This window comes from Melopsittacus undulatus, chromosome 1, assembly GCF_012275295.1.
Source record: "Melopsittacus undulatus isolate bMelUnd1 chromosome 1, bMelUnd1.mat.Z, whole genome shotgun sequence".
Taxonomy (NCBI): Eukaryota; Metazoa; Chordata; class Aves; order Psittaciformes; family Psittaculidae; genus Melopsittacus; species Melopsittacus undulatus.
The window spans coordinates 84,501,451-84,517,530 of record NC_047527.1 but is presented as its reverse complement, the minus strand read 5'-3'; the positions used below and the strand labels follow the sequence as shown (position 1 = coordinate 84,517,530).

Sequence of the window (16,080 nt, the reverse complement as noted above, 5' to 3'; positions counted from 1 at the left end):
GGACCAGCTAGTAATGTAGTCCTTACTGGTAACTATTGTTATGTGGTCCAGAAGGGCAATCCAGACACTGATTTAGTTTTTACTTTGACTTTGTGGGCTAAGTAAATGGGTTCATTTTCATTGCTATCATTTATTGGAGGCCAGGAGTGAACACTGACAGTGAACACACAAGAGTGAACACACCAACTGACGAAGGAGGTATTGCAGACATTTGACACAGGTTTTATAGTGCTTTATTCTGAACAGTAATTAGGTAAACCAGTACTGAACATATGCAGCAGGCAGTCTTTAGACACAAATGAAATCTGATTACCATGACTTCATATGGAATTTGGAGACTGGTAATTACAATGTTAATCACATTCAAGTTGAAGTCCTTATTTCTTTCAGACATCAAGTAATTGTATGGAGTCTCCTTAATGCTGAGTCCAGAACTAGAAATTGCTGACAATCTGTGCATAAAAAGTGTGACATTTCCAGTATTAATCCAACTGGTTTGTATCCTAGAATTGCATAATTGTTGTTTTTCTTGGGATATATGCAACAGGACTCCTTGTAGCTGCAGTGAAATGGTCCCATCTTCCATGTCAAAAGGGCAAAGAGTCAAAAAATTCCACACAGCAGAGTCCAATTTACAAACCGACGTAAGCTGATACTGAAGAGTCTTCTGGGTAAACATTTTGTCCCCATGGTTATTGCCTCTTGCATCCATAGGTCTCAGTGCTGCTGCTGTTTCACAGATGCAAACTCTGATGCTAGCCTGAATAGTCTAGCTAGGCTGCCAAACTTGGGCAGTGTTTCACTGGGCATTGGCAGGGTCCAGCAGGGTACCCTGGGCCACCAGGGTGTAGCCAGGTACAAGGAGAGGGCTGTCACACCACATGTCCACATTTCCCCCTTCTAGGCAGTAGGAATCCACAGAGCATGGGTCACAAGGAGGAATAGTTTGGCTACGGAGCAGGAATGTAGCCCTTCCGTCCAGAGCCCTTTCCAACTCGTGGTCTATCTAAAACAGGCTCTCAGTTCACTTTGCTTGGGGAAAAAGATGTCATAGAAGAACAAAATATATTCATTGCTGAGGCTGGCATACTTCTCAGTAAAACACGATGTGCTCTTCAAAGTGAGAATCCTTCAAATTAAGGGGAGGAAACACAAGAAGATAATCTGGTCCTGCTGCATATGTAGAGTACATTGTTATTACCCCGCTGATATATGAAACTCCCAAATTTCCTTTCAGAGGTGCTAGTCAGGATCCCAGGCTGTATAGGAAAATGCACCACTGTAAATGTAATTGTGCTTTTTCATAATTAATACACCCTGATTAAGGAGAACAGAACCGGCCTGAAAGAATCACATTACGGGTTTTGTTGTGCCTAAACAAAAAGATAAATGGATGGTCAGCTTTAAATTCATCTTTGTGTTGCAGAATCCGATATCCTGGTACCTCTAGTGACTCGCCACCTTGTTCATTTACTTCCAAAGAGACTTTATGGATGATTTTTGACATAACCACACCTTTGGTCTCACACATCTCTGAGAAATCGGATGCATTCTCATTGAAGACATTTGTCATTCCCAGGCTTTCCAGAAGTGGCTTCAGATCATAATCACCTTCCACGCTAAACTTTGGGAGAAATACATTCACTTTGGTGTTAGCCATCATGCTGGGATTGGTCCACTGTAATAGTGTCTCTGGGGTGAGTGCCTTTTCCAGCTGAAGACATAAGGGAACAATGGAAGTTACTGAGCAGTCCAGTGAAAGAGAAAAAAAAAAAGACCATTCCAGAACTTTCCAGTCCTATCAAGCCCCCAAAAATTAAAGTCCAAAGGGTGACCTTTGCTTTTGAATTCACAACTGTTGCAAATACAACTTAATCCATAGAACACGCTGCTGGAGCAAGTCCATTTTACGTGCATGCTGTGACTCTTACCCACTTTACAAACATTTGACAAGCAAGCACTTCAACCACCATGTGAAGGAACCTGAGAAAGACAATCTGTACTCAGGTTACACCCAGCCAAGTGGCAGATCCAAAGGTTTTGATTCCTGACCCTACAGAGTAATGAAATTGCTTGTATTTGGGACAGAAAAAGACTCCAAATCCAGAGCCTGATCTCAGTCAAACATGAAGCTGTTTGAGCAATTTTTCAAAAACTGGGAAGTGATGAGGCAGAATTTGGGCCCATAACAAACTGCTATCAGGAAAGGCCTCTCTTGCATTTTCAGATATGAGTTCTGTAATTTACTCCTACATAAAAAAGTACCTTACAGCTGCAAAGGCAGACTCCTCCTGCCTTTACAATTTATGGCCAGTTGTAGCAAATTACAAAGGAGACTTGCATGATCATCTATCTATTAATCCTTAAGCTTTGAATAGAGGTGAAAATATGTCCTAAAATTTTCATAGAGAAATGACATAAGAAATAATTGTTCCTCAGGAAAGGTCTTATTTATTTTCAAATTTATGTGGAATTGTAATAAAAAATGGCTCACTTGCAAGCACCTCTGCTCAAAATTAGAATTAACTGTAAGACCTCAGTAAAATAAATCGTGGATACATGCCCACTGAAAAAAAATGAGGACACCAGAGTAAGTAATGTTAGCAGTACTGAGTACTCAGTAAGCATGACCTTCAGCACTTTATTATAGAAAGAATAAACACCTTTAGATGAAAATTACTTTGGGAGTCCAGATTTTCAAATTGGAGTAGATTCTTAAAGTGCATCATGAGCACCTCCTGCACTTCACACTATTCTCTGTGCTCACCATACCTAAAATTCTTGTTCACAACCTCATGCTTGGCCACAGTGGAAACAACATCACAGACAGGAGATCAGGAACAGAGAAGCAGAATAGGAAGGTAAATTCACAGGAAAAATACTTTTCGTTTCCTTCTATATAGCATCTAAATAAGAAAAACCTTCCCTAAGCATACACTATTATAAGCGGGCTGTTTCCAGGGGAAGCATCATACCAATTATATTTTTCCATCTCACCTTCTCCAAGCCAGTGGTCTCATCTTCAATCTCTTTGGGCAGCATAATGAGCATGCTTATATGTTTGTTAAGACATGGCAACTCAAGGATGGCAACATTTAATTCTTTTACATAGCCGAGGCAAAAAGTAGCTTCCAGATTCATCATTTGCACTGGTTTAGTTTCAGTCTGCAAAACACAGAGAAAACAATCACGCATTTCTTTTAATTCACAAATAAGTTGGTGAGAGTTGGAAAATTTGTAAGCTTGCAGGGAACTGGTATGTTGAGTTAACATCACAGGATTTGTTGGCTTTCACAGGTAATTAAACCAGTTGTAAGAGACCCTGTTGTCTTTTTACAGTAGGCAGCTTTACAAAGAAAAGTGGAACAGAATTCTACTTAATACAACAGCAATATATGGGGGATGTGCCTTAAAAGAGAAATTCACCTAATATCAGTGGCCCTTTATGCTTATTTCACTGAGTGCTACAAACAGTACTGTCTATACAATTACACATTTTAATGCCAGTATCAAGTACTTGAACACATCTCAGCCATGAAGGTCAAGCTGTTCATATGAATAACTAATATTTTCTTCAGGAGCTAAAACAGAATAAGAAGAAATTTCAGGCTTACCTAAAGCCCATGTCTTTGCCTTTCATGAAGGCAACAAACCAAAACAAAACTATTTTATAAGGAAGATTTACAAACTGTACTGTTAATCTGGAAACATTTAAAATTCAAATGTTAAAATTTGAAATGTTACTTTTGAAAAATAGAAAAAGGAACTTGAGATATTTCCTTAATTTTGGTTTTGATTATATAATTTTAAACTTTTTTAGCCGAAACTGTTGCTTATGTGGTAATTTAGGTATATTTTCAATGAACCTGAAACTCCAACTTTTCTCATGCATGTATATAGGTATGTATGTATTTGGAGTATAACCTCTTTATCTTACAAATGTTGCCCAGCTTTATATCTTCATTTAAAGCAGAATGTATGATCGCAACATTCATCTCTAGTTACAGATTCCTCAAGGCAATGGCCATAGGCACTGCACACACTTGGACCTCATAGCTAAGCACAGCAGATACACCAAAGGCTGTAGTCCTCAACCTGACTGGAAAGAGGGAGATTAATGGGACACCAGCCTTTGGTGTATCAATCAATCAAGCACAGGGCCAGGCACATAAGGGGTGTTCTTAAAGAGACCCCTCAGATGTAGGTGTTTCACTAGCCCTGTGACCATGAGAAATGCAATGTTTTGTGCTTTGCCGCTACTGCGTTTGGGATGCAGCCTCTGGTACAGGCTGCAAGCTCTTGGAAGAAGCTACCCATGAGAATGTGTACCTCCTTGTAGGCAATGTCTGCTTCTGATCACTTGTACTCAGCTCCTGTTGTCTAAACATATTAACAGGACAGTCTGTTTTCACACTAGGCCTTTGAAAGATGTATGTGAATGCACCAGCAAAGTTTTAAAACAACACAACAAGCAAACTGGTTTAGGGAGCCTTGCAATAGCATATAGATATAATTAGATAGAGTCTAAGAATCCTATAATAACAATAAATATTTCTCATTTTCTATTGTTGGGTTTCCTTAGCTCAAAGTCTGCATTTTCTTGAGTGAAAACTGTACTCTTTAGTTTAACTTTGTTTTTTTCAGAACATAACATACCTTGTTGACTTTAAAAGGACATTCTTTGATCTCTGCCTCTGGAAACTTCTTCATCCAATTTGTGATGAAATAAGCTGCATTCACGAGGAGGATCTGAGTCTGGTCACTTACACTATCCTCATTCAAAATATTCTCCATTTTGCCTGTGAACAGGTATAAGATGGTTGTTAATACAACAAGACATTATCAGTATATATGGTAACATTTCACTGAATTAAAAAATCTGTGTCCTGCACCTCACAAATAAAATATTTTAATTCTACTAAAAAATTCCAAAAAGAAGCACTGACTTAAAATTGCAGCTTAATGTTTGAAAGTGGATTTAGGATCAAGGCAGATCTTCCAAATGACAGGTTTTATTGGCTTATATAGCATGTTATCAAAATTACATTTACTGCTTTTGTTCAGTACCTTAAAGAAGGTACTGAATTTTCAGTGAAATTCCCCAGGTTTAAGCAAAAAAGTATTTGTTGTTTGGAGGGCAAGACTTGAAGGGAAGTTCCATATTAGCAGCCTCTCACTTCTAGACTGATACATGAGAATAAATTAAACAGAATAGCAAAAAATGCTGCTCTGGTTACAGTTCATAACCAAATACTGCTACAGACTTCAAAAAGAATATGGAAATGTTGTGTGCTTTACTCTGTTTTAGACCTGTGCAAGCACTGCCATAAAAGACACTGAATTCACAGGACAGTAGAGGCAAGTCCTGCCTTCATGCCTGAATTGCACAGGTCGAGATAATTTCACATGGGCACCTGTGCCATCCCGGGAAAAAACAGTTGTGGACCCATGTTTTCATATTTGCACCACACAAGGGAAACAGGCAGCAACAGACTCCAAAGATACCAGATACCCCAAAGATACAGGCTGCAAACAGGCTGGTCATGTGCCCTGGGTGATCTCCTGGGCCAGGGACAGACCTCTGTCCCCAACAGACTGGGCAGGTTCTGCTCCAGGGAACCTCATGGTCACTGAGGGGCATCTCCCATAACTCAGCCCTGTGGCTGGTGGCTCAGCAGCACTGCAGGAAAAGTTCCTGCTGCCCCCTTCGCACAGGAAGGCAAATCAGAGATGCACATCTGCTTGTGGCTTCCTTGCTGGCAAAAGCAGCTGAGCTGAACTAAGCCAAGCTATTAATTAACAGCCTGAAATTCAGAGTTCAGCAAGTACTTCCCATCACAGTAAAATGTTTAAAGTAAACCAGGGCCCAGGTGTTTGGCATATCTATGTCAGATGTTTGTGAAGCAACACAGCCAGGAGCTGTCATCCTCCCAAACTGTCTTGCTGCAGTCTAGTGTGAGCAGCTTTGCCCAAGGCTAATGCAAGGTCAGTCCCACATTTCCACCTTCAGAAGTGTTGCAGTATAATTCCAAAACAGCCTGACATTGCTAATCCTCATGAATCCAAATAGTAGCTCTAGTCTCCTTGCTTTCTCTAGGTGTTTATTTCTAAAAGCATTAATAAAGAGGTGTCACAAGGACAAAGATCTTTCTCCAAAGAGGTAAAGAGCACCCCCAAGGTTAAGTTGTACTCACCATCAGTTAGCTCTGAAAGAGATTTGTTGATCTTCTGCCGGGTTTCCTCAGGTTTTTCTTTGAACTCCACTAATTCCAGTTCAGATGGAAAAGGCCTCTTTGTAGAGTTGACAAAGTCCTGAAAGACACAAGGTACCAAAGTCATCCTAGGTCAAATGCCATCCCCTCAATGGCTCTTTACAGAGTCTTCAACATCAGCATCCCAAGCCTCACCACGGGGTAGCTGGGGAGTTTATTATGAGTGACAGTGGATGACAACCAGGATGCACAGCTACATTCAGCACATTGCTCCTAAGGTTGTCTTCGGTCCAGTGGTGTTACATCAGCAGCTAAAGTAACTTTGGTATTGCAGGAGTGAGTATGTTTTCAGAGTTTGAAAGGATAAAACAACCCTCAGTCCAGACCTGGGTAATAGAGAAGACTGAGATAAAGGCCACAGGCTGCTCATATCATGTCTGTCATCATCTGATGAGATGTTTATTGCTGTGGATAGGTACTGACCTTAGCTGTAGCAGAGGCTGAACAGCAGGCAATCTGATTCATAGAACCACAGAATGGTTTGTGTTGGAAGGGACTTCAAAGCTCACTCAGTTCCAACCCCTGCCACAGGCAGGGATACCTCACACTACACCAGGTTTCTCCAAGCCCAGTCCAGCCTGGCCTTGAACACTGCCAGGGATAGGGCAACCACAGCTTCCCAGGGCAACCTCTGCCACTGTCTCACCACCCTCATAGTGAAGAATTTTTTCCTAATGTCTAATCTAAATCTATCCTCTTTCAGTTTTAGAACATTACTATCAATACGATTATAAAATTATTAAACTATTATAGCACCATTTAAACATGTTGAAGCTTCTGAAACACCGCTTTTAGGCTGATTTTGTCTTTGCTTGGGGCCCTATGCAAAAAGCAACTTAGGGGGAAAGAAAACAAAGCAAAACAGAACAAACCAAACAAACTCCCCAACCAACCAAACAAAAAAACACCCATGTTTTTCCCAGGTATTTGTGAGGTCCATAAGTTATAAGGCCAAACACCACTTGTGGTGTTTCCATACCCAGGATCCTGCCTCCTCAGGCAGCTTAAGTGGTAATTACTTGGGTGTGTGAACTGGACACACTCTTGGCCCACCAGCTTTTCTTAAAACTCGTTTTTGCTCATACTTACAAGGCAAAGACCTTGATGTGGCATAGAAGTTAGGTCACATTGAAAACCTACTGAGCTACTGACATAAAGCATATTAATGAAAGAATTAGAAATGTTGTAATAGTTGCATAGCTTGGGGTCAGGCAGAACACTCATCCATCCTCCTGCAAACTTTCATGGCATCAGACCATATTACATTGTTCATCATCTGAGTCTACCCAATTAACAGCCAAAAGTGAGAGATTTTTTTTTAAATAACATTGCAGTCTGATACCATAACCCATGAACAAGCTGGCCAAGCAATTCATAGCACCAGGCTTTTCTGGAGTACTTACCGTGGTAGGATTAAGAGACTTGTCTACAAAGAGCCGTTTGACCATTTTCAGTGCAAAGAAAGAGCTGAGTTTGGAAACGTCTGAAGTTATTGTTTGAAACCCAAAAGAAACATCTTTGACATCTTTTAAATGGAGTACCTGTAAAATGAATATAATAAAACACTAAACATCTTTATTATTATTATTATCTAAATATTCCTAACAGCTTTGCAAAAAAGTAATGCTCGTTTGTGACCAGAATTGTGGCTTTCTGTATTTAAGCTAACAACACAACCTCTCACTGTTCTTACTCAAAAATCATTTATTTGACATCCTCACATAAATCTAAAGATCTGATCCTAACAGAACTTTGACCAATTGCGTATCTTTCCTGTGAGCAGTCCAAGAAAATCAATAGAGCTGTTCATGCTGGGGATGTGGCTTTCTCAATTAAAATGCTGTAGTATACAGTCATGTTTTCACCTAACTTATATTCCTGTTCAAAAACCTGGAGCTTTTAAGCCAGATAAATGAGGGTCTCAATTAATCTCCTTTCTAGAAGTGGGTTACACCTTTAAAAATGCTTAACAGCTCATCAAGTTTTCTGGTTGCTGTGACTGATACATGACAGGGACTGTGGCAATAAGACAAGAGGTAATGGGTTCAAACTTAAACAGGGGAAGTTTAGATTTGACATAAGGAAGACATTCCTTACTGTGAGGGCGGTGAAGCTCTTGAACAGGTTGCCCAGAGAAGTGGTAAATACAGTGCTCAAGGCCAGGTTGGACAGAACCTTGGGCAACATGGTTTAGTGTGAGGCATCCCTGCCTGTGGCAGGAGGGGTTGGAAATAAATGATCTTAAGGTCCCTTCCAACCCAAACCAGTCTGTGATTCTATGATCCTATGACATCATGTGATATTTCAGCAAAAAATTATCAGATAAGTAAGTCTGTTTTGGTAGACAAAGTATGAGCTGGAGGTAGGGCTGCTGACCCACACGTGGCCACCTGGGAAAGACAAGTCCAGCTCTAGGACGTGGTGGGGTGACCTAAAATTTACTGCTTTTAGGCACCAGAGGTGAGAGGTTTCTGCTGGTCTTGCTTGAAAATAACCCTGTAAATATGAATTGAATTCCTAATGTCTGCTTATTACAGAATCTTTGATGGTGGCTGTTTCATTACAGGCAGCTTGCCCAACCCTTCTCACATGTCTCAAACTCCCACATGAGGCATAGCAGGCACTAGCAACCTCCTTTTCCCTTTGTCCTTCACTACTGCTCTTTCTCCCTGAACGCATCATATCTTCACAAACACAGCGAACTGCTGTTCTGCCTTAGCCACCCCTCTGTATCCTTCCCTCTCCCTGCTCAGCAGGAGCAGAAGGAAATAAGCTCCCAAGTGTAAAGCATCACACAGGGCTCATAGCCAAACTCCATAGTCATTTCCTCAGAAACAACTTTCTCCACTTGTTTCTTTTTCCTCCAACAGTTTTCTTAGCATGTTACGTGCAGAAAGCTTCTGTGCCTGGAAATTATTTGGGGAGAAAGCTACACTACTGCTACTTCTTTACCTGGGAGAGCTTTTGGCACAAGTTTGTTAACTGATATTCCAGAGTAAAACTGCCAGCTTGACTCCCTTTGTATCTAGTATTTAAAAACCAAGCATGAACTCAGGGGCAGGCAGAAGCTAGAACAGACATGGGAAAGAGGAGATGTTACATTTAAAAACATACCAAGCTCTCCTGAGTATTTGCAGTCAGCACTTTTTATATACCACTTGAGAAATATGAAGCATAAACATATTTGTGTAACAGAGCTACATTTATGGATGTATATGCTAATTTATTATGGGGTGGTTCAAAGCAAATTACAGACATAAGTGAAAACAAAATTAAGAGCAGGTTAATATTTTGAAATTTCCCATTAAGAAGAAAATGCTTGAATTCTGAAATGGTGAGGAAGCTGCAGGGGTCATCTAAATTAAAAAAAAAAAAATAAATAATTAGAGTTAATTTAATTAAAAAGAAAAAATACCCCCCAATGCTGTGTGGAAAAATCTACAATGCCTAGAAGATCTTCATGGATATATTGCTATGCAGCTCTGTGAATAGCACAAAATTCATTGTAAACCTGTGACATGAGTGAGAGCACAGGGGGCTGCAAGTGGGGCTCCCTTCAGTGAATGACAAGGTATAGAGAGGAATTCCCTGTGGAGGGAAAATATATCCAAATATGTAGAATATCCATCAAAAGCAGGTGATAATTATCACACAAATGCATATGGAATTTGCTTCTGATCCACCTTTAAGGCACTGGAGAAACCATGGGCACCTTCACCAGGATAAAAAGGAGCTACGCAAATCTCTGCTTACACAGGGGCAGCAGAAGGGGCAGCAAGGCTGATAAACTGCCATACTGCATCATGATGTTGCAAACACCACAAGCTGCTTCTAAGGAGAAACATGGCTGAAATTGTGCCTTCTTTTACTGCATCTGCCTCCTCTTAGCAGTATTGCAGAAGGGGAAATGTCAGTGACAGAGCTGCTAAGCATACTTGCTGATGACAGACAATGGCAAAATTCTTTCCAATTCTATAAATCTTAGTCATTATTGAAAAATGAAAAAAGACCCTCAAAAACAATTATCCAGAAAATTGAGTGATCTTGACTGTGACTTGCAGCCACAATCAATACCATGCTAAAAGGAGACAAAGTTTCAATGCAACTGTTGAGGATTCTGCCATGTGCACCTTGTACACAACTGAGAAAGCTTTTTCTTTATGCCAGATCTTCAGCCTCTTATTCTGTGCGGGTTTATGGAGTGGGGAAACTTCCTGGAATATTGGAAGGATGGTTTGCAGCCTGACTTACACAGGAACCAGATGTCTAGTAGTATATTCATGAGAATAAATAAGAAAGCACCTCCAACTGCCATATAATTTTGCAGCCACAGAACAAAATGCTGACACCTTACCTGTTTCATTTGGTCTGCAGTATCACCTTTTGTAGCTTTATATGCCAGAGCCAGAGACGTTGAGGTACACAGTGGGGAAAATATAATATTGGCTGTTTTGTCCTTCTCACATAGTTTTTTGAACATATCAACTGCAAAAGCAGTGTTTGCTAGTTGCAGAGCATCCATTGTCATCCTGAAACAGAAAAGAGAAAAGAAAGGTGACTCGGTGTAATACTAGCTCCTGCTGTGGTGGGGCTGTGTCAGATCACTGAAAAAGGCTGGACACCAGCATGGGACTGAGCAGCTTGAACCTTCAGGGAAAAGAGCGAAGGGCCTGACTGAGCCTATTTGGCTTTTGCCAGCACACTGACAGCTCCTGAGGTCTCATCCATATCCAACCAAAGAAATGAGAGTGCTTCATTAACAGCCATCATCTTCAAGTGACAGACAGCAATCCCACGTATTAAATGAGCCAGTATTGCCAGAAGCACTTTGGGAAATCTGGGTAGGTCAGGGTGACCCACGCACATGGTCAAATTGGATCACATATGAATTTAATCTGTTTTTAATTGATACTCTTAGAATGTGTCAACTTCTAAGGTACTTTGCCTATGCTCTGGGCTCTCCTGGCTCTCAGACAGGCCTTTAATAGTCTCATAATCGCTCCTGTCTCTTGCTTCATGGCTAATTGTTCATCAAGGCTTTAGTTTTGGTACATGTCCTTCCTCTGAGGGATGATTCCCCATTCTCCCTAGCCTTGCTCAAAGTCTTCAGAAAGCTGTCTGGTCCTGTAGGTTGAGATTGTTCTAGAAACCTAAAGGAGGCCTCCTAAATAAATACTGCTGTGTGCTTACTCACCAATTACACTGTTTCACCTGCAAATATTTTCCTAGTTGTTCCTAATAACTAAAGTTGCCGCAGGGCTGTTAGCTGATCTGTGCAGTCAGAAATGGGAAGAGTAGAGCCCAAGGGACAGCCGCTGCAGCCCATGTTCTGGGAAAGCCAGAGATTATTCCCATCTTCTAGACTGCTTTCACATACCATAGGCCTGCTTTGGTCTAAGCCTGTTTGTGTAGGTTCAAGCTGACAAGGCTGAACCACAGAATTTCAGTCAATAGCACAAGTCTGACTTTAGACCAGTAAGCACAAAAAAGACAACCCCTTTTGTCATAGTGAATTTGACACTACTCTGCCCCTAGTGTCATCTAACCCTAAAAAAAAGGCAATCTCTTAAAACTGGTGTTAAACAGCTCCATCAAAGCTACTAACAGAAACAGAAAGGAAATGGAAAAGATAAATATTGAGCCTAAGATTTCACACAGAACATAAAGGATATCTCCAGCATTTGCTCTCTCCAGAAAAAAAAATGGCTAAATAGTGGAATAAATATGGAGGGGTGATTTTAAAAGCTGTGTTCTTATCCAGACACATACCTATTTACATTTGTACGTCAGGCTCTAACAGTGAAGATCTAGGGGCCCTATTTTATCCTATCATGAAAAGGAAAGTCAGTTATTTCTTACATTGGTAGAAGGTTTGCTAATCTTTTGAGAAACACCTTAAGGACAAGGATTTCTCTCCAATAACTACTTAATACTGCAGTCTCACTTACTTACCTAGTTCATATAGTTTACATCTTAGCCCAGGAAAGACCTCACTTTCCTGGGAGAAAGGAGATGCAGAAAGGTATGAGAAGACAGAAAGGGGAAGAGGAAACATATGGGCAGGCAACTGTCTCCAGCAAGGCACCTTTCTTGACTGCTCCCCTCCTCCTGGCTTGGAAAGGCATTTTGAATTAGAACTTTCTCCTATTTGAGAGCATGTGTCACACTGCCCAAATGTAGCTGAACATCTGACACTACTGTACAGAGACATTGTTGTGGTACTTGACACTAGCGAATGACTTCCAAATAATCTGGGGTATTTAACATTTTTATGGGAGTAACAGAACTGGTGAACAATTTGCCTGTGACACAGTAGGGGGAAACACTTTTGATTTACTTGTAAGGCCTGTTTGATTAGAAAAGGCTTCTTCTAAAATAAATGTCTTTATTTTTATTTTAATTAACTTACAAATGTTCTTGCATCTATTTGGTAAGGCAACTGTTTTACTTGGCAACTGACTGGTTTTGGGCTAAAAGATGCAGTATAAAAGGCTATTGAAATGCATTGCACAATCTAATTAAGTAAAAAAACACAAAGGTACTGGCATAAAACCAAGGCTCTTTAAAACCACATTTGAGAAGCACACCTAACCAGCACTGCACTCTTGCAAAATGTCCTGACTGTTGGTATTAGCAACAAACTGTTTGCTAACAAATTTCCTTCCACTGGGGAAAAAAAAAAGGGAATTTGTCTTGAAGAGGGGAAACATTAAATATATATCACTGAAGAAAGTATCCCTACATAAAAATATAGAAGAGTATGCTTTGCAACATCTAGGGGCCAGTAGCCTGGCAGTGCCCAGCAGCTGCTAGGTAAAGAGAGATTATCCATGTTAGATCCCATTTTACAGTGTCAGCAGGTAGTCATGCTGATGTCAGAGTGAGGCTCAGGAAACATATATCAGAGATCTTATGTATTTAAAGCACCAGCGCAGCACTGCAACCATCTATCTGATTTACGTAGTTACAACTTATCATGCATGAAAGCAACTAATTACCGGAAAAGTGGGCTCAGCATGCACCTTAAAGGACAATAGCTTTGGGCAGAACAGTGGCAAAAGTCAGTTAAAACAAATTTGAAGGACTGAGACTGCTGATGGGGAAGTAACTTGGAAAAAGAGGCAAAGCAGCAATGTATCATCATCCTTTAAAGTGCCTATCTGTAGTTGCTTATCCCAGATGTGCACTTTTGTGCCTGTGCATGTCTTAAATAGACTGCCTTGCACAAGCAGTGCATTAACTCAACCATTCACAATGAACACAGAATACGTAATCCTTATCTCCTTTTCTCTTTCTCTGTTCCCCTCCCCAGCCCCCTAAAATTTAAGATTTGCGGCAAGTAGCAGCTTACCAGGTATTTCTTATTGAGAATCTGGTGAAAAATTACCCAGGTAACAAAGAATGTGGCATTCGTGGCATTTTTTTGGGAGAAAAGCTCAGTCCCATCCTTAACCTTGAACAATGGGCTTCATAGAGAAGAAAAATCTCTATATCACTTTTTCAATTCACCTGGTCATCCAGCTTTTTATGCTCCATTTATTTATGATGTATGATATTTAGGACATTCATGATGTGACGTTCACATTATTGGAAAAAAATATATTGTAGTAAACATTTCAAAATGTTAAATCTCGCTAAAGACTTGAGCATCCCAAGCCTTGGGAGTCCAGTAAAGCCAGTTCCTGTCAAGTGAGAAGGGCTGAAGCTCCCATCTAGAGGAAAGCCCATTAGCTGCCCATTAACAGTCTTAGAAATTAGACCCAGCTCCTGAGTCAGTAATCACAGGGAACCCTCAAACAGGGAGGAGTAAAAAAACTGAAAATGAAATTTCAGAAAGGCCTGCTGCATTGATTCTTGCTGAGTCCCTCCTTTCCTGGGAAAGCGGTATGTCAGCATTTCCAGAGGCCCGCGGCACTGGGGCATCTTCTAAGCACAGGCAGCTTGTGATCCACCCAGCTTTTCTTAAAACTGTCACAGAGTTACAGAAGCACTTTCAGGTACAGAAGGGAGCCACAAGGCTACTGAACCAGTTTGGAAAAACCTGATTTAAACAAGTTTAAGACACCATTTTTGCTTAGTCACTCTTGAATGCAACAACAACAACAACAAACACTCTCCCCTCCCAAACCAAGAGAGAGGCTTTGTTTACTACCTGCTTACGAAGAGAAAAGCTAAATGTAGCTTATTTTTTAAAAACATAACCAGGAGAATAGGAATGTCTGTGTGGGAATGTCTGACAAGTCATTTTAACTTTATGGTAGGGATAATCTGATAAAGCAGAGCAAGTATTTATTTTATTCTTGTCCTGGTTAAGCAGTCCTTCCAGGAGAAGTCACTTGTGACAGATATAGCATAGCCAGTGCTGGCCATTCAGTGCTGGGGGAGTGTATTTGGTTTATAGCTCAGGAGCTGTGAGTGCCAGTGCTGTAGTCTCTCCAGTTCAAACAAACTTCCACTGTCTGAAACCACATGAAACAAGATGTATGCATGTTTCACAAGTGAGGCATTAATATCTGAAATTAGCCCAAGCACTGAACATGACCCACTTTAGTTTTTACTCGGCAAACAGAAAATATAAAGGAAATAAGGGACTTCTGTGAGCCTCTTCTTCTTACTTCTACACAAATGACAACTCTCTACCTGGCAGAATGCCTGGCTATGCAACAAGGACACAATTTCCTCTGAACAGACATTTGTTTGACGAACGCAAGACATCAGACTGATGTTGGACTAGAACATCTTGTATGGCTGGGAAAAAGCACTGTCAGCAATACAGCAGGAAAAGTAACTCCAGGAAGGAAATCGGGATGAGCCACCACGATACGCTTTGTTGTACCTCAATAGCCAGTGAATTCTTTAAACTCTCACACTGAAAATAAATTGGCAATTACTGGACAGAAGTTCCTGCCCTTCACAAGTGTGGGTTAATCACTCAAGTAATAAAGCAAATGGAGTGCAGTGTACACACCTCTGCATAAAATGAAAGGAATACTCCTTTATAACAGAGACTCACAAGACAGTCCAAATGCTGTTTTGACACATGGAGCATGTTTCATGGTATCATACACAACCTGTTTTTTTCTGATACGGGGAAAGCCATTTGCAATAAACCACCATATTTTAATAATTCGTAATGCCCTCCACTGTCTTACCTGCCAGATCCTATTCACCACTTCCAATAAATCTTTTCAGAGGGAAAAAATATAGCATAGCAATGCAGCAATTTTGGGACAAAACCAAAACATTGCAGTTTAGGGAGGATCTTTGCTCCTTTCATTTCAGATTGTATCTTTTTGAACAAACTTCCTTATCCCACTCCCTCTACAACATTATGTTTCACTATGGAGATTTTTTTAACTCTTAGTTAGGCATTAACTAAAGTATCAGAAGAGGAAGAAAAGCTGTACTTACTTTGCAAAGCTATAATCCTGATAAACAAGTCAATGGAATCAGTACAGCACGAAGAACTAGCTACCCGTGGTGAAACCTTGCTGAGCAGAAGACTCTTACCTTGCCTGCTCATTGACACCACTCCCACTTTACCAACCTTAATTTGTGCAGACACACACTCCCTCTCACTCTCCCTTTTTTCCCTCCCCCAGCCTTAATCATGCTTCATAGCAACTCCTGCATTGCAGGAGCAAAATGATTCACACCCGAGTTGTCTTTACCTGCCCAGCTACTCAAGACAACAACAAGCTCTGGCAGGAAAGAGCAGCCTTTGTGAATTGCCTTCAGCAAGCACAGTACAAAAGGCACCAGACAAGAGTGAAGAAAGACTATGAAGGAGAGAATACAGGAGTGGATG

The 16,080-nt window shown here is 40.7% G+C and overlaps 1 protein-coding gene across 1 annotated transcript; it reads right to left on the bottom strand.

The window, feature by feature from the left end:
* Positions 1-216: 216 nt before the first annotated feature.
* SERPINB5 (serpin family B member 5) lies at positions 217-15,838 on the bottom strand. Its single transcript, XM_005149935.3, has 7 exons — positions 15,684-15,838; positions 10,627-10,801; positions 7,676-7,813; positions 6,195-6,312; positions 4,657-4,799; positions 2,998-3,165; positions 217-1,714 (listed from the first exon to the last, which is right to left on the bottom strand). The coding sequence occupies exons 2-7, from the start codon at positions 10,798-10,800 to the stop codon at positions 1,322-1,324; spliced, it is 1,134 nt and encodes a 377-aa protein (XP_005149992.2). The 5' UTR covers position 10,801; positions 15,684-15,838; the 3' UTR covers positions 217-1,321.
* Between the last annotated feature and the right edge of the window lie 242 nt (positions 15,839-16,080).